The sequence below is a fragment of the Tenrec ecaudatus genome, chromosome 16, assembly GCF_050624435.1.
Source record: "Tenrec ecaudatus isolate mTenEca1 chromosome 16, mTenEca1.hap1, whole genome shotgun sequence".
NCBI classification, from domain to species: domain Eukaryota; kingdom Metazoa; phylum Chordata; class Mammalia; order Afrosoricida; family Tenrecidae; genus Tenrec; species Tenrec ecaudatus.
Window position 1 is genome coordinate 84,704,827 of NC_134545.1, and position 19,481 is coordinate 84,724,307.

The 19,481-nt window shown below is 44.6% G+C and overlaps 1 protein-coding gene and 1 pseudogene across 1 annotated transcript in view; one reads left to right on the plus strand and one right to left on the minus strand.

Moving 5' to 3' along the window:
* Nucleotides 1–1,480: 1,480 nt before the first annotated feature.
* LOC142428878 (cytochrome P450 2C23-like) overlaps nt 1,481–19,481 on the plus strand; it is a 39,292-nt gene continuing 21,291 nt past the window's right edge. The window contains exons 1-2 of the mRNA XM_075533777.1: nt 1,481–1,660; nt 9,356–9,518. Of these exons, the coding sequence (XP_075389892.1) occupies nt 1,481–1,660; nt 9,356–9,518 (343 nt within the window). The remainder of the gene's footprint in view (nt 1,661–9,355; nt 9,519–19,481) is intronic.
* LOC142428879 (NEDD8-activating enzyme E1 catalytic subunit pseudogene) lies at nt 5,952–7,342 on the minus strand (annotated as a pseudogene).

The following is a 19,481-nucleotide window of genomic DNA, read 5'->3' on the forward strand; positions in this document are numbered from 1 at the left end:
CATTGTTAGGAAAGGCCAATCAGAACCATAATGCGATATTACTTGACAATCACTTACTGACACTGAGTCAATTCTGACCCAGCGTGACCCTGTAGGACCGTGTAGACCTGCCCCTGTTCTGAGACTATAACTCTATAGAGGAGGAGAAAGCCTCATCTTTCTCCCATAGAGCAGCTGGTGAGTTTGAACTGCTGACCCTGTGGTTAGCCGACCAGTGAGTAACCCACTATGACACCATGGCTCTAGTGACACTCACTAGGAAGCTATCGCTCATTGTCAAAAGATCAACACTAGCAAATGTTCGTGAGGATGGAGCATTAGGACCCTCATAGATACTGCGGGTGCAGGCACTGAAGTAAGCATTTTGGTAGCTCCTCAATGTAAATGTAATAGACATGAATCCTAGGAATACCGTGTGAGCTAGCAGCTCCACTTCCAGATATCTGTCCAAAATAATTGAAACAGGTCCACAAAAGACTCGAACATAGATGTTCGTAGGAGACTCAAAATAGGCAAGAAGCGGAAACAAATCAACTCTCCATCAACGGATGGGTAGATCAACGAAATACAGCAGAATATTACTCAGTGATCATGGAACATGAAGTTCTGATACATCCTAGAATGTAGGTGGACCGTGACAAGTTATGCCGAATGAAAGAAGCCAGTCACCACAAGTCACACAGCATTGCCTCTGTAGCCCTTGCCCTTTATATACAAATCATCCTGAATGTTGTTCGAACAGCTCCGTGGACTCAATCTGCTAGGCAAATCAGTTTGGTGACAATAAGTCATCTGTGGAACATACAGCGGGTTAACTCTAACATGGGGGGCAAATAACAAAATTAGGATCGATCTAATGAAGAACACTGGTGCCAAATGACTGCTGTTGGGTCAAATTTAACTTCATGACAACCACGTTGGACGGGGGAGAGCTGGCCCTGTGTGTTTCATCAACTGTAAGTGACTACAGGAGTAGAAAGCCCCCTCCTTCTCCCTCGTGTCAAACTGAGTCTTAATATTTGCTATAATAAATAGTGGGAATCCACAGGAGTCTTTTAATGACGGGAGACGTGACAAAGGGATGCTTCAGTAGGAACACCCCGACGACCCTCTTTGCAGATGTACTTTCAGGTTGTGGGAGTAGGATCTACCCCTTTTTTTTTCTAGTGTGTACACAGCTTTGGAACCTTAGAATACCTTCATATTTCATGAATGACTAGTGTTGACAGAGGGGGAAATTAAACTGTGGAAATACTTATAAAATCAAAGGGATGAGGTTGCAGATTTCATGAATGAGAAGTATAAAGTATGAATCCCATGCTTCAGCAAAGCAAATAAACCCAAAGCACGTTGTACTGGCTGAGTCCAAAGGGATTCCAAAAACCCAGACCAACCTTTGCCCTGCAGGTCTCATCCTGTGTATAATAGGCCTGATTCTCTGGCAGGCCACCCTGAGAGTTCTGGATGCTGAGCGGGTGAAATGGTGCTCCTGGAAGTGCCTACTCTTACCCTGACGATTTGTGTCGCTTGCCTGATTTTTCTTTGGGTATGGAGGAACAGTCTGCGCCAGAGAAGCCTCCCTCCTGGTCCAACGCCTCTTCCCATCATTGGGAATATGCTGCAGCTGGACCCCAATGACCTCCCTGCATCCTTCTCCAAGGTAAGGGCTTGTGATCTCCCAGCAGTGCATCTCAGACGACGGCTAGCTGGTGGTCTTGCCTCACTCTCGTGTTCTGCTCCTCAAGGGAACACTCTGGCGTGTCTATTTCTGCATTACTGTGTGGACTAGAACGCTTTAGAGCTGGTAATATAATGGAAACAGTGGTTCAATTCTATTGAATGAGAGCATTCTGGTACCAGAACACCTTGAGGTCACACCACCAAGAGGCAAGCCAAATCCACAAATGGTATCACTTGCATCTAAGAGCTGAGTGAAAATCTTGGTTCTTCCTGATAATGTTAACATAGGCTTGATTAAATTACTCACATGTGAATGGGAAATAATGGCAGTACTTAGTCCCTGAAGTGGTTGTATAGATTTATTAATCTAATGCATTCATCTTATGATCACAATGTCTGGCAAATGTAATATAGTTCTTTTATGTTATGATTAATTATGTTACTTGTAAAGAATAATCCTGCTCTCAGGAAACCCAACCCTGCTGCGTGGTATGCTGTTCACATACTTTAAATATTCCTTGGGGAAAAGATACTGTCTCTGAGTTCATGGTGCAAAAACAGATCCTCCCGAAAAGAAGAACCAGTGCTGGGGATGTCTTCTTTGGTTATCAGCCGCAGCACTAGATAATTAATGTGCTTGATAAACGTTTAATGAGCCCATACTCTTTGCCAAGCTCTGGGGATACTTCTATGAACAAAGAGGCAAAACACCAGCCTAATTTAGAGAATATTCTCTCGAGGGACATCCGACAGACAGCACAGAGATTAGTGAAGGACTCAGCACTTTAGGTGGGTTATGTTTAAGGCTCCGGAGAGAAGGGAGACCGAGGGTGAGCGTTTCAATAGGAAGCCTTCGGTGACGACAGGGCGGCAGCCAGAGGTGCCCCCTGCTTTTACCAGATAGCTCTACTATTGATTTCCGTGCTTCAGACTAGCATGAGAGGGTTTGGAATGAGGATGCGCCTCCTTCTACCTTGTTCTTCTTTTTCAAGATTGCCTTGCCTATGAGGGGGTCCCTTGCAATGTTATATAAGTTGGGGGATAGCTGGCCATTTCTTCAAAGATGATTGTTGGAATTTTTATTGGCATTGCACTCAATCTGTAGATTGCTTTGGATTCTTAACATCTTCACAGGAAATCTTCCCATCCATGTACATGAGGCTCCCCCCGCCCTTTACCTATTTAGGTCTATTTATTTCATCCATGTTTCTAGTTTTCAGTATAGAAATCTTTCAGCTCCCTGAATAAATTTGTTCCTAGGTATATTTTCCTCTTAGATGCTATTGTAAATGGGATTGTTTTCTTAATTTCCTTTCTAGATGGCTCATTCCTGGTATAGCAAACCACAACTGAGTTTGGTGGGCTGATTTTATATGCTGAAAAGGTGCTGGATTCCCTTGTTTGTTGTAGAAGCTTTCCCGTGGAGTCTATAGGTAGCGTAATACAATTCTGAATAGCAGTGGACAGAGCAAGAATCCTTGTGTGGTTCCTTTTCTTAAGGGGCAAGCTCCAGGTTGGTAGCTGCGGCTTTCATAAATGTTCCTTGTCACACTGAGGAATGTTCCTTCTATTCCAGGTTTGTTGAATGTTTTTGTCATAAAAGAGTATTGAGTTTTGTCCAGGGCTTCCAACCAGCTCGTTCTGGTTCAACCTCCTGCTGAGAATGTGTCTTTCCAACCAACCCCCCCCCACCCTCAGATATACTAAATCAAGTTCTATATTTTGACAAGACTTCCACGAATATGTTCTTATATAGATCTAAGCATCATGAGGGGCTCTAGAGGAACCACCTGGGACCTTCTTAAAATGCTGATTCTGATTTTGTAGACCTGGGGCAAAAGCAAACTCTCTGCAGGGGGTGGGACCTGAACTAACTGGTTTGAAGCCTTGATTTTGTCAAATGCTTTTTCTGTGTTGATGGAGATGGTGAATCTTTCCCTTTTGTTAGTAATTGATTTTCTACTGTTGAACTACCCTTGCATTCCCAGATGTCATCCTTAATCATGACATATAATTCGTTTTGGAATTAAATAATTTTATTGGGAGCTCTTACAGCTCTTATCACAATCCAAACATACCTCTATTGTGTCCAGCACATTTGTACATATGTTGCCATCATCGTTTTCTGTCTTTTTAAAAAATCATTTTATTGGTGGCTCATACAACTCTTATCACAATTCATCAATTGAATCAGGCATGTTTGTACATATGTTGCCCTCCTTCTTTTCTAGACATTTACTTTATATTGAGGCCGGGGTATCAGCTCTTCTCTACCCTGCCTACCCCAATAACCCCCGATAGACTGTACATTGTCATTATTTTAATCTCTCACACTGACCGCTCTTTCGCTTCCCCATGTCCTCTGTTGTTCTTCCCCCTGGAGAGGGGTGCATGGTTATGTGTTGATCATTGTGATCCATTCCCCCTTTCCCCCCTCCGCTCTCCCTCTTCCTCCTACTCTTCTGGTATCACTACTCCCACTCCTGTTTCTGGATTCTGTGTGTTGTGAGTTCTCATCCTTTTCTATAGCTGTTCACATGCTCTGGTCTCGTCTGAATTGAGAAGCAGCACTGGGGTCATGGTAGTGGGGGGTGAGGAAGTCTCAAGGAACCAGAGGAATATAGAGTGTTTCATTGATGCTTTACTGAACCCTGGTGACTCATCCCTCCCCTGTGGCCTCTCTGTGGGGAGATTGTTCCACTGTCTTTGGATGGGCTTTGGATCTCTTCTCCAGCCCCCCTCGTTCTCAACAATATGTTTTTGTTTGTTATGTGTCTGCTGATGCCTATTATCCGGTCCCTATGCCTCCTCGTGATTGCACTGCTGGTGTGCTTCTTCCATGTGGACTTGATGCTTCACTGCTGAATGGTGCCTTGTGTAACTTCACGCTTTAAAGACCCCAGACGCTCTATCTTTTAATAGCTGGGCATCATCCGCCTTCTTCACCACATTTGCTTATGCACCCGTTTTGTCTTCAGCAATTGTGTTGGGAGGGCGAACATCTAAGAATGCTGATTTGTTAGAACAAAGTGTTCTTGTATTGAGAGACAATATGAGTAGAGACCCAAAGTTCTTCCACTATCTCAGTGCATTGCCATATAAATACATGTACATAGGCCATTACTTCTATTTTTGTGGATTAATGTATTTTGTGGATATGTACACCTCTATGTTTATACCTCTATCAATTGCTTTTTATCCTAGGTTCTTCCTCTGTTTCCTTTTACCTTTTTCCTGCTCCACTGTCACTTTCCCCTTATTTCCACCTCCTGGTACCTCTTCTTATCTATTTTGCAGTTGCTCCTACACCACCAACACCCCACCTCCCCCACCCACGTCCTCCCTCAGATCCCTACCTCCTTGTTATTGACTCCAAAACCCCAGTGCATGGCACAGTCTACTCACCACCGCCTTCCGCCACCAACCTCACCTCCCAGGTCTCCCGGCATGACTGGTCCCGCTGCTCTCTCCTCGGGCATGCCTCTCATGCCCACCCTTTAAAGGTAGGTACACAGACTATGACATCCCAAACTGATTTTGAAAAATGAAAAGAGTAAATAAATGTTTAGACAATATACAATTTTATTAATAAATAATGTGAAAGCATCAGTGATAACTATTTAAACATTAAATTCTTCTTAAACATCTTGGCTTTAATGATGTGCATATTATCTTCTATGGCACCACAACACAAATACATACATGAAAATATTCCCATTTCCATGCACAGGTATTTGGCTATAACATCATTTACAAATTATTATGGACAAGATAAACCTTTTAAATAATTTACATTCATGTGGACAGCCATAAGTAAATAATTATTAAATCACACAAAAAATACTCTGGTAACTATGCTCTAGATGGTTGATAAGTGGTTACATTTTTGTTTTGTTTTTAAAATTTCATTGTCTTATTGTTGTCAAGGGGTGTGAGTATGCAACTGAAAGCTGAAGAATACCTTCTTTGACCACAACCAACAAAATTCACACACAAGAATGTTCGCCTCTCCTCCTGGAGAAGCAAGTCACATGCACATCATCTTTGCAGGCATTTCACAGGTTATCGAGAAAGTGCTTATAGACACCAACCCCAAAATTCTGTCTTCAAGGATAAGTTACAAAGTTGTTAAAAAAAAAAAAGAGGATTCATTGTATATATATTTTAGAAAGTCAATTCCAGCAACACCAATGCTAAAAACGAAGCTAAATTTCTTGATAGCCACAAAGTCTATTTCCATGAGTTTACTATTATGTGCACATTTATTTTCCTTAAGACATAAAATGAAGTTTGACTAGCACAGTCTGTGGTGACATCAGCAACTGCCAATTCTTGCCCATCAACGAGTCCCGGTTCTTTCAATGTCTTGGAGATATTTGGCCTTGTTCGTTCCTCAATGGAGGCTACTGACTATAAATGAAGTGTTCTGTTTTTCCCTCTAATGTGGCTGTCTGTAATGGCTGGAGATTTCATTTGCAGAGCAGCACGGTTGGTCAGGTAGTCCAGAACCTCCTGCAGTGTAGCCGAAGGGGAGAACGCGGTGTTCTGAGGGAGCTGGCTACAAGCTGGGCAGTTTTACTTTCTCTCTGCTTCAAATGTGTACGTGTCCAGCCCATCTGCATCGTTGAATACCAAGTAATTGTTAAGAGGAATGTACGCACTTGTTGCTATCTTTAAAACTTCAGTGGCACACACAGCTGCAATAACTGCATTTGTGGAAGCTACTGCAAGAATCATTCGTTTCACCACCCCTTGAGTGAGTCTCTATGTAACACCCCTAATATTGTATTGTGATGCTCTCTCTAGAGATTTTTGGAAAATCCACTGAATATGATAAGGATCATCTCCATCTAATGGAATGCCTTCTCCAAAAGGCTGCTTCTTAGGCCACTGCAACATCCTTACATACTCAATACAGTGTTCAGGTAGCCTGGGCATTGATGCAATGGTGCACATGGGAAAAGTAACCTGAGGTGGATAAAGTTCCAACGTGCACTCAATACAAGCAGTCATTCCAGGCAGAATCACTCGGGCATTGCCTTTAAAACTGTCAGTGCCTCTGTCTATCAAAGGGACAATGGAGCTTGGATCTAACAAACCATCTTCATAATTTAGAAGCGATACCAGCATGCCATTTATCCATCTTCTGGCAACGATAGAGTCTAGTCCGCAAACAATAATATGAAATTGTCTATAGAAAGTGTCGTTAAAGTCTTGAATCTTGTTGAAATGTGGAACTATATTGCAATTCAGAACTCTGTCATACAGAAATTCAGCAGTAACTTCAGCCTTTGGTCTTCCAACATCTTTGGGCCTACACAAAAACTGCCTATTTAGATTGGAAACATCTATAGTGTCCATGTCTATAACATGAATCTGTCTAAAACCAGACAATGCCAGGTTTTTCAGGAGCTCACATCCTAAGCCGCCAGCTCCAATGACCAGAACTTTACATGTATCTTAACAAAAATGGAAGAGATTCATTGCTTGGTTCGAAATCGGGGTGTGTGAAGGGTCCAGACCGCTTGAGGAACTTCTTTACATGGTTCCAGCGACCTTCCCAGTCTCCAGTGTCCCCACACCCACCATCAACAGCCATTTTCTCAGCCAGCAGCAACTCTAGTCTCCTTCCTTTCTTCTCCGGGTCGTCGCCATCAGCCATATTGGTTTCCGCCTCTTCCCAGAATCCCTCGTGGTGGGCGGGGCCGCTGGCAGGGAGGGTGGGGTCGCCTACCCCTGGGTCGTAAATAAATTTTTTTTTCCTGATCCTAGTGAATTTATTTATTTGGTTTTTTTAAACAATTTATTGGGGCTCATACAACTCTAATCACAGTTCATACATATACATACATCAATGGTATAAAGCACATATGTACAGTCTTTGCCCTAATCATTTTTTTTCTCCTCTTTTCTTTTTTTACATTTTATTAGGGACTCATACAACTCTTATCACAATCCATACATATACATACATCAATTGTATAAAGCACATCCATACATTCCCTGCCCCAATCATTCTCAAAGCATTTGCTCTCCACTTAAGCCCTTTGCATCAGGTCCTCTTTTTTTTCCCCTCCCTCCCCTTTCCCCCCTCCCTCATGTACCCTTGGTAATTTATACATCATTATTTTGTCATATCTTGCCCTATTCGGAGTCTCCCTTCCCCCCCTTCTCTGCTGTCCCTCTCCCAGGGAAGAGGTCGCATGTGGATCCTTGTAATCAGTTCCCCCTTTCCAACCCACTCACCCTCCACTCTCCCAGCATCGCCCCTCACACCCTTGGTCCTGAACGTATCATCCACCCCGGATTCCCTGTACCTCCAGCCCTCATATGTACCAGTGTACAGCCTCTGCCCTATCCAGCCCTGCAAGGTAGAATTCGGATCATGGTAGTTGGGGGGAGGAAGCATTTAGGAACTGGAGGAAAGCTGTATTCTTCAATGGTGCTACATCGCATCCTGACTGACTCATCTCCTCCCTTAGACCCCTCAGTTGTTTCAACTTATAACATTTTCGGTTTTCTTTCTAAATTAGATTTTCCTTGTTTTTTTTCTAGTCGTTTTTGAGTTTTGTTTGTGTGTTTGTTTGTTTAGTGTTTTGTATCATTTTCTGCGTGTGAAATCCCAGAGAGGAAGATCTATAGAGATGGTAACTGGATTGATAATTGCCTAGGGGTGTGGCGAGGAGATGGAGGCAGTGGGGAGCTGACAACCATGAAAAACCAATAATACTGTTCTGACATTGGTTGTGGTGAAGACTGCACAAACCTGTTTAATAAGACTGAGTGATTAAACTGCCTGCCATTTAGAGTTTAACCCCCAAAACTGCACATTTTTAACAACAAAAATGATTAATACTTTCTTGGTGCTTCTATTTACTCTTATTTTTTCTAATTATGTTGGAGGAGGAGAGGTGTGTTCAGTGGCTCCCCTCACCATCAAGACTTCCTCTCTGAAAACCGGAGTTTGGGGTTGTTTGCTGTGGGGAAGGTGTGCAAAAGGGGACACGTCAAACGCTTGGGTTATTTCAACACGTGCACTTGCCTTTTCTGCAAAAATAGCCACGGATGTAGTGGAGCAGACAGGGCACGGTTACGAAAACTTCTTAAACACAGAAAACAATGTGGGGGATGAGTCCCGTGGCCTGGGGGCCTCAGGACGCCGTCACAGGGAACACCGAGGACAGCGTTTCCCTCTGACGCTGGCAGGTAGCCACTGGAGGCTGGACTAGAGAATGGCTCTCCAAGGTGTGACTGTAGGTCCCTCGGTGACCAAGGAAAGGAGAGTGGTGAAACTTAGCTCCGTGGGAGAGAGATGAGGCTTTGTGACAGGAGCTGCAGGAATGGTTTCTTGGGGGTGTGGCAGGGGAGGTTGGGGGGAGTGGGGAGCGAATAGCAATGACTACAAGAAGCTAGACAATGCAAACGTCATTGTGATGATGAACTTACGATGCTTCTTAGTATGACTGAACGTTGCATTGGACAAAATATGAATCCTATGCCAACAGACTATTAGTAAAGAACAAATAAGATAGGTGATTCTATTCTATTAAGTTCATCTGGTTCCATTCCTAAAATGGAATTGTTGGAGCAAAGGCTAAGCGACATGTCAATTTAGAACTTATTTTCTACTGTGAGCCTCCAAGTGAGCTATTTCACAATGGTACTCTTTTTTCAGCTGGCTAAGGAATATGGCCCTGTCTTCACCCTGCGCCTTGGTCCGCAGCTCACCGTGATCTTACATGGATACGAGGCAGTGAAAGAAGCTCTGATTGATCAGGGTGACGAGTTCATGGGTAGAGGATCAATACCAATCGCTGAAGACACCCTCAGAGGATGTGGTATGTTTTCAATACTATTATGCATTATTTTATTGATACCTGAATATTTAGCCAAAAAGTCTGATGAGCTAATGGGACAAGTATCTGTTTTGCACAGAGCAGTTGAGTTAGATGCCCTGATAACACCATTGAGACCGCCGTCACAGACGCCAAAGGCCCAAGTGGTGATTCTGTGACCAGGTTTCAGGAAAAGCAATCTGTGACTATTCATATTCTATAAAGACGCTTCAGAAAAAGACAATCAGGTTGGAGGGCCTACCGTTGAGAGAGCTGGGAAAGTCACACGTGGGTTTAGGTCTCACATGGTCCCAAGGCTGCAACCACACACAGACAACTAGATACTGAAATCCCCGTGGTTTCCATGGTGGCCTGTTTGTCACGGAGTAGTGCAGGTGATCATGGTGACAACAGACTCAGAGAGTTGCAGTAAGGATCTACTTCTTCAGATGAATGAGAGTTTCACTGATAATTCATTGAATGATTAGGCTTCAATATTTTGCCATATATTCCTTGCTTGGCATCAAATAGTGCATAGTCAAAGAAATGTTTTAGGATAATTTGAATGTCTCCACAATATGACTTTGGAAAATTAAAAGTTCAAGAGGAAAAGCAATCAATGATTTTCGAAGCCTATCTGTGGATAGCAAAATAAATGTAAGACAGTGTACTAAGAGCTGAAACAAGGCCATCTTTGGTCTTCCTCCGGGCAGCGTCGGCTGCATGTGTTTAACCAAAGGCACAATGGGGTCTTTTCCCTTGGTTATGCTCTTTCCCCCTAAGCAGGTGGAGTCCACTGGCTGTGTGAGAGCGATTGGATTAACTCTTAACTAGAAACACAAGCTGCTGGGCTGGACTGAACTGACGTGGGGGAATTTTTCATCACTTGCAGTTTTTGTAACTCCGCGGAAAGTGATTTATAAGCTTCCTATAAAATCCTTCTTAATGCTCCTTACTTGCACATGACAGAAACTACTTCTTCCCTCAACCTCTCTAATCTGGAAAAACATAAAGAGCCAAAACCACAATCACTGCCATGGAGGCGATGCCGACGCACAGGGACCCTGTAGGACAGGATTACACTGACGCTGTGGGTTTCTAGTCTTCATGGGACTAGAGAGCCCTGCCTTTCTCCCAAAGAGAGGCTGGTGGTTGCAAACTGCTGACCTTTCCAATTGCAGCCCAACCCATAACCCCCATACTACAAGGGCTGCTAAGAGAAGACCAAACATTGCATTTGTAGTTCTCCTTCCCAAATGAAGTTCTCCGCTGGGATACTAAAGGGCTTGTTTAGATCCTTGAAAAAAATTAATCTAGTGTTTCAAATTCCTGCCTGCAATCCGTGTGTTAACACGGATCAAGTTGATGAAACATGCCCTCCCTTTAAGTCCGTGTTTTTCCTAGTTGCCTAACCTTTACACATTTGTCTCACTGAAAGATTAGAAGCTTCTTTTATTTGTGCAGTCTGCACACCAGAGCTCAGGGTCATCACTTATTGTCCCAAATGCCAAAAGTTAAAATAGTTTCTGGCATCCTTAAAAATATAAATAAAGCCCCAATCCCAACTACATGGACAGCCCTCTCCCCACCTCACCCCCGCCCCCGAAGAATTCAGAGGAGAGCACTGAAACTACAGATCAGTCAGAGGGACATGTCTGATCAGAGCACACAGGAGCAAGTGAAGTGGGAGCAAGAGAGAGTGGAGCACATCCTGGCCCAATAGCCTTGAGGACGATATCCCTACTCAGAGCTGCCAATGCACAGAGAGGACCAAATGGCTGGCCCCACTATAAGACACAACATCCCTCATTGACCCATAGCCCTACAGGGGATGATAATGGAGACACAGTGCGGGAATTGTGCCCAATCTGACCCCACTACACTGAGGCAAATGACTAAGGGAGTGTAACAGAACAGCAAGGGGAGCAGACAAGGAAGTCCTAAGGGAGTCCCCAAAACAGACTTTCAGGCAGGGACGTGACACCCCATCTACCTGTACTGGTAAACACTCCTAAAAGTCAACAAACAAAATGTATACTATTTACAGGCTCTTTTTGTCATTGGTTTTTTGTTTTGTTTTCTTTTGTTGCTTTGTTTTGCTCTGTCTTGTTTTTGGTGCATGTTATTATCTCTGCAGGTCTATTTAGGTCAGATAGGTGGGATAAACAATCTAGAGGAGAAAACAATGGGACCGACTTTCCGGGGGTACATGGGAGATGGGAAGGTGGGGACAAGGAAGTGGGTGTTAACAAACCTAGAGACAAGGAAACAACAAGTGATCCAAATTAGATGGCATGGTGGGTGTAGGAGGCCTGGTAGGGCTTGATCAAGGGCAATGTAACTGAAAGGAATTACGGAAACCCAATAAAGGCTGAGCATGATTCCGGGACAAGAGGAAAGTCAAAGGAAATAGAGGAAAGAAATAGGAGGAAAGGGCATTTATAAAGGGCTAAATTCAGGCATTTGCATGCATATGAGATGTGAAAAAACAGAGATGCAGAGCAGATAGAATTCAGCCAAGAATGTGAAGTTAAGAAAGACTTTATTGAGGCAGGGAAAGAACTCCCGGCAAATTCCACAACCAAACGAGCTAGGTAAAGGCAGTTGCACTAGGCAGTCAGGTGGTGTGATATATAGTGTTTGAGTCAGGATGTAAGTACTGAAAAGGGGAAGGGAGTTTTTTAGTGCTGTATAAAAAGGATTTGAGCCAGGATGGGGTCTGTGAATAAATCATCTTGTTTTTGCAAACTTGCTTCATGCCTCAATCAGGAATGCTCGGGGAAAGGGCTGGGTGAACCCTTCCCAGAGACATAAGCTCCTTGGAATGCAGGAGGCAGGGACTGCAAAGTCAAGCAGAGCACCCATCTTTCTGAGAGGTTGAAAGAAGGGGCTGCAAGGTTCAGACCGGGCCCAAACATCCCAGTTTCTTACTGATAAGGGATGCTAAGTATTGTCTGTAACTACTTCCTGCTGAGATAGGGTGACAAGGGAAGGGTGTAAGAGTTGGCAGGTTTAGGGCTTGTGTCAGTTGGCAGCGGACTGTAGGGATGAAGTTGGAGCTGGTTGATAGCTAGATTGGAGATGTCTTTCATCCATTCCAGTAAAAATGTAAACACACAGGGAGCTAAAAGTAATAGTAGACATATTATTAGGGACCTGATCAGGGCATAACCCAGGTCATGACAGGATCCTGAAACCATGAGGAAGGGCTGGTGGTGCCCCACTGACTTTTTTTATTTCATCGGCCGTGGTGCGGAGTGCTTTAATGTTTTGCTGAACTATACTTGATTCATTAATATAGTAACAACATTCTTCATTTAAGAACGTGCATGCTTCTCCGTTATCTACTGTTAGTAAATCAAGGGCTGAGTGATTTTGTAGGGTGACTTGTGCTAAGGATGTTAACTGCTTTTGGAGGGAGACAAGAGAGTTACAAGTGGAATTCATAGCAAATTGTATTTCGTCGTTAAAGGTCTGAGCTTGAATAAGGGTTTGTCCTATTGTTCCTTCCGACATGCCAGCTGCAACTAAGGAGGAAGCAAAAACTGAGTCCTACTAATACTGGAAAGAATAATGCTCATTTGATTCGAGGGTTAGAACGAGTTGTAGTTCTCACAGCCACTGGAATTCGGCTTGTCAAAACATCATAAATTGTGGAACTGCAGTGACTGGGAGGGAAGGGGAGTGGTGGGAGGCATTGAGGCACTTTATGAGGGTCCCATTGCACCAGAAATGGGGTCCTAGAGGGGTTTGAGTGCCTGTAACCTTTGTGGTGAGGTTGCAGCTAGGTATGCTGTGGGTCTGTGCTGTGGATGGTAAATAGCACAGGGGCTAGCTAACATTAATGTGGCCTTCTGGACAGATAATGGTATATTAGGAATGGAAGCAAGACAGGTGCTGCTAATATTACTAGAGGGGAGGGAGTTTATTGGAACAGCTGGCAACAATGGACGTTGGAGGGAAGCCCAGAGAAAGCAGGATCAGTTTTCCATCCCAGAAGCATGTAATAAGAGGGCTGCTTCCTAGAGCAGCTTCACCCACTTGAAAGGGTGAGGGTTATGGTCTTTTTTTGTTACTTGGGTTAATAGATGAAGTTATAGGTTTCCTATTTCTTCAGCAATTTCATCTAGCTTCTTGGAGGGGGGGAATCTGGATATATTATCTGTGGATTTTCAGGGTGGCTCTGGGTTCCTTGCCCCAGTGGTAGTAACACAGACCTCCCTCCCAACACGTTCCCCCATCTTGGGTCCCAGGTAACTGACATATAGAGTTTATACTTTCCTCACTTAATGGTGGTGAAGACATTGGAACTGAAAAAGTCTAAGTGGTATTTGCACGACCAATCAGGACACCCCTTGTACTGGTCAGGCCACTGTTTACAGGTGTCTTTGACCTGATCATAAAGAAAGCAGAGCATTAGAGGGTCAACTTTACTTTCAAAGTCATAACCAACTGCGTTTGCGACTCTGGAGGAGAGGTCAGTCCAGTTAAATGGGATGCAGACTGTTCCCTGACATCCACTCCGACCACAGTGTGCTTTGCTGACAACATGCGGTTTGCCTTGATAGGTTTCTCAAACAACAAATGGCCACACAGAAGACCCTGGGCTTGTTAGGGTGGAAGATGGGCACGGGAAAGGCAATTCTCTTTGTTTATACCACAAAGCACAAGCTGCATTAGGTATTGGAAACAGAAGGCACCTTAGTAAAGCATAGGGTAGTAGGCCCCACAACTTGGGTTGAATACCGGGCATAATTTGTGTTGGGGGCTAGCTTCACTCTGGTGAGTTGATGCCAGTTAGGGCCACTGAGGATTTTGAGAGCCCCGGGGGTGGTGAGGACGATTGTGTATGGTCCTGTCCACTTAGGCTACAAAGGCTGAGGGTTAAGTTCTTTCAGCAGGACAGAGTCTCCCGGACTGATCACCGGCAAGTCAGGCCATGTAGGATCAGGGGTGGGCAGACACCGGTCTGCATGCTCCTGGAGCAGTTTCCTTAAAAGAGAACGAAAAGGTAAATAGTTTGCTAGTGGTGGTGTTTGGATTGGTATGCTGTGGTTTATAAGAAAGGGCCTGCCATATAGAAGCTCAAAAGGGCTTTGATAGGAAAGGGAGCTCAATGCATGAATACTTTCTTCTATTAAATTGGCATTCTATGATGCTCACTCGCCCGACATAACCGCTGAAGTCAAAGCGGTGAACAAGCAAATGTGGTGAAGAAAGCTGATGGTGCCCGCCTATCAAAAGAGATAGCCTCTGGACTCTTAAAAATTTGAAGATAAAAAAAAGCGGCCATCTAGCTCAGAAGTAACAAAGCCCACATGGAAGAACGCATCAGCATGTGCGATTACGGGGTTCCGAAGGGTTCAGTTATCAGGCATCAAAGAACAAAAAAATCATATCATTGGGTGCACACCTCCATGATACATCGCTGGGGACAAAAGGATGCATAAGCAAATGTGGCAAAGAAAGCTGATGGTGCCCAACTATCAGAAGGTGTAGTGTCTGGGGTCTTAAAGGCTTGAAGGTAAAGGCTCAGAAGCAACAAAGCCCACATGGAAGCACACCAGCCTGTGTGATCACGAGGTGTCAAAGGGATCAGGTATAAGGCATAGTCAGAACAAAAAAGTCTTACCATAGTGAATGAAGGGAGAAGTGCAGAGTGGAGACCCAAAGCCCCTTTGTCGGCCACTGGAGCTCCCCTCACAGAGGGGTCTAGGGGAGGAGATGAGTCAGTCAGGGTGTGATGTAGCACCGATGAAGAATACATCTTTCCTCTAGTTCCTAAATGCTTCCCCCATCCCCCGACTATCATAATCTGAACTCTACCTTGCAAGTCTGGATAGAGCAGAGGATGTACACTGGTGCAGATAGGAGCTGGAAGCACAGGGAATCCAGGGCAGATGATACCTCCAGGACCAGTGGTGTGAGTGGCGATACTGGGAGGGTAGAGGGAGAGTGGGTTGGAAAGAGGGAATCAATTACAAGGCTCTACATGTGACCTCCTCCCTGGGGGATGGACAACAGAAAAGGGTGTGAAGGCAGATGTCAGACAGGGCAAGAAATGACAAAATAATAATTTATAAATTATCAAGGGCTCGTGAGGGAGTGAGGAGCAGGGAGGGAGGTGGGGGGAAAGGACTTGATGCCAAGGGCTTAAGTGGAGAGCAAATGTTTTGAAAATGAAGAGTGTCTCAATTGATGTATGTACAGACTGTGATAAGAGCTTTATGAGCCCCAATAAAAGATTAAAAAAAAGAAAATGAAGAGTGCAATGAATGTACAGATGTGGTTTACACAATTGATGTATGTATGGATTGTGATAAGATTTATATGAGCCCCTAATAAAACGTTTAAAAAATAGAAATAAAAGGGACTGCACTAGGAACCAAAGAGGAGATATCAGCTCCAGCTCTCTCCAACTCTACCTGGGTGAGGACACGGATGAAGGCAATCCCTACCAGGACTAAGAACCAGTAAATGATAGGATGCTGAATTAATCTTGTGTTACCCTTATAACTAATGACTTCAGTTAATTTTAAGATTGTTTGATGTGTGTTTGAAGAAAAAAAAAGTGAGCATTCTAAAATGTCAACAAAAAATAAAAAAGGAAGGGGAGCTAGGGGTGGATTGAATTAGAATTAAGACAATGGGGAGTAGGTCCACCTATGAACAGTGACGTTTTAGGGACAGTTTATACAAGTGGTTTTTTATAATTCCATTCATTTTTTCAACTTTTGCAGAGGATTGAGGCCTGTATGGAATGTGTAAGGGCCACTTAATGTTTAGGGAGAGTGAGACTTGTTGTATGATTTGGGATATGAAGCAGGGACAGTTATAAGTTTGTATAGAGTTGGGGAGGACAAACCTGGGAATGATTTGGGTTAGTAAAATGACTATGACTGTGTCTCCTCTCTCCCATTTGGTGGGGAAGGCTTCCACCCATCCTGTGAATGAAGGGCACGAGGTACTATGTGTAGAAAGGTATGTGTTTGGTGTAGGAGGTGTTCAGCTTGCTGTGTTGGTAATGCTATTTGGCTGCGAATAACTTCAGGGTTTTCTGTCCCCTCTTCTGGGTTAGGGTGGCTTCTTCTTGGCGTGTGTAAGAGGATTGGACCTCAGGGATGGTAATGCAGAGAATTGGAGCTGGGTTAGCAGGGCTGGTAGGGAGGTCCCTTGCAGTAGTGTCTGCTTTGTCCTTGCCCAGTGTGACAAGTGAGTTATAGGTCTGGTGTTCTCTGCAATGGATTATAGCCACTTTTCTTGGTAGCTGAAGAGCCTGTAAGAGATTAGCTATTAATTTACTGTTTACAATGAGGGACCCCTTGGTTGTAAGAAATCCCTGTTTTTTCCAAATGGTGGCGTGACAGTGAGCTATGAGGAACACATACTTAGAGTCTGAATAGATATTAGCTGTTTTTCTTTTAGCTAAGTGGAGAGTTCGAGTGAGAGAAATGAGCTCTGCTTTTTTAGAGGTGGTCCTGACTGGGAAACATGCAACTTCCCAGACCTGGTCAAGGGAGACAACAGTATAGGGGGCTGCTCATTGTCCTTGGGTGTCTACAACAGAGCTACCATCATCAAACAAAGTCAGATCTGGATTAGAATAGGGTTGGTCTGAGAGTTTAGGTCAGGGTAGTGCTAGTTCTTCAATTCCTTGTGGACAGGAGTGACTGCTAGGTTCTGGCATGTCTGGGAGATGAGGCCAGGGTTGTTGGGTTTAAAGAGGGAGCGTGGCACAGGGTTCCCAATAAACATTTTCTTGTGTTTTCAATAAACATGATTGGGATTTCCTGTAAGCGGCTTGAAGACAGCAGAAAGAGGACTCTATGTGAGAGGAGGTCCTGCAGTTTGTGGGTGGATAACGTCTGGATAGCCTCTCACAATGTTAGCTTGAGGCCTTCTTTGGTAAGGGGGGCAGCTGCCGCCATGGCCCAGAGCCACCATTGTCAGCCTCTGACTGTTGTATCTAACTGTTTGTACAGATAAGCTACATGGGGTAGAGCAGGACCCAAGGGCTGTTAGGACTCCAATTGCTATACCTTGCTTTGCATCTGTGCAAAGTAAAAAAAAGGTTTGGTAAATGTAAAGGTGGGGATAGAAGGATAGTATGTTGGAGTTTGTTAAAGGCTGCTTTGGCTAACTGGGGAGGGTCTAAAGGACCAACAGGAGTAGCCTTAGCAGCTTTGTAGAGTGGTTTAACTAATAAGGAGAAGTTAGGAATCCAGTGTCTGAAAAATCCTACAAAGCCTAAGTAGGAAAGTATTTGGTGTGTGGTTTCTAGAGCTCAGAGCTCTCTCACCACTTGGCGCTGGTCTGCTGTGAGTTCCCGGGTGGTGGGAGTAAGTTGTAGGGCTAAGTAGGTAATGGTTGGGTGAGAGAGTTGGGCCTTAGCGTGTAGCACTTGGTAGCCTTTGGAAGCTAAGTAGTTTACGACTTGGGTGTGTGTTCTAGTGAACTGGTTTTGGATGGGCTACACAGTGGCAGGTCATCTGTGTACTCTAGCAAGGTGGACGGTGGAGAGGACAGTGTAAGAGGTCAATGGTTAGCGCTTGGCCAAACAAGTAGGGGGAGTTGCGGTAGCCCTGATGTAAAATGGACCACGTATCCTGAGAGGCAGTTCCGGTGTCTGGGTCCTCCCAAGTGAAGGCAAAGAGAAACTAGAAGCAAGGTCCAGGGGAATTGTAAAGAAAGCATCTTTTAGATCGAGTACAGTAAAATGGGTTGTATAGGTGGAATGCGGGACAGAACAGTGTATGTGTTAGGGACTACAGGGTGCATGGGGACTATGACTTCATTGATAAGACACAAGTCCTGTACTAGGTGATAGGACCCCTCTGCCTTCTTGACACGCAAGACAGAGGTATTACATGGAGAGTGAGCAGGTACAATGAGTTGGTTAGTGACAAGGTGTTGAATGATCAGCTTCAGGCCCTTAGGGTGAGTGAAGGAGATTAGAAATTGGGAGCAAGATGGGAAGGTGGATGGATTTTTAAGGTGAATAAAAACAGGGTGGTGATGTCTTGCAACAACAGATTGGGAAGTGTTCCACACTTCTGGGTTTACATAATGTGCAAGTGGGTTGGGGGAGGGTGCAGACTGAGGTTCAGTGGTGCAAACCGTTAGCAAAAGGAAGTTGGGGAGGGAGAAGTGGATAGCAAACAGCTCCACTGAAAACTAACTCCCAACTCGGAAAGGAGATTTCTACCTAGTAACAGTGCAAGTCATTACTGCATTAGTAAAAAGGAGTGTTAAAGAGGGGAGTTTTCTATATCTAGAACAAAGGATGTGTCACTAGGGGTTATACCTACAACCATGACCAGGAAAGGAGAGGTGGGGCCTGAGAAGGAAGGGTGGACAGAGAAGGCAGCTCCTGTGTCCACCAAAAAGGAGACTAGTTTACCCACTACCTTGATTGTTGCCTGAGGCTCAGCGAGGGTCACCGGGTTCATTGAGTCAGGGTGTCTTCAATCATCTTTGGTGGCCAGGAACAGCAGTGCTAATGGTGGGTCGGGGTTTGGAGGGACAGTCCCTCTGTGGCTCTGTGGCTAGGCACCGAGGGGTAGTCGCTTCCCCAATGGCCCTGCTGACCGCATAGCGGACAAGGTTTGCTTGGTAGTCGGGGCTGTGGGCAATGTTTAGCCCAGTGTCATATTTAAAACAAGGTCCTGGCAGGGGCCAGTTAGAGGCATGGTTAGAGTTGTTGCTGCCTGGTGTCTTCTGACCCCTCCAGTTGACCTCAGGGCGGCAATCAAGACTTGGGCTTGCCCGCTTGCCCCTTGGTGGGCTTGGGATTCATAAACTGCCTTAGCCTGTTCATCTCAGGAGTTAAACCTTTAAATGCCATATTGACCAGGTCATGGAAGGGGGTCTGAGGGCCATCCTCAGCTTTGTAAAGTTTAAATATCATGTTAAGTGAGGTCCTAAGCCTGAGTAAGGAATTGGAACTCTTTAATAAAGGTGATAGGG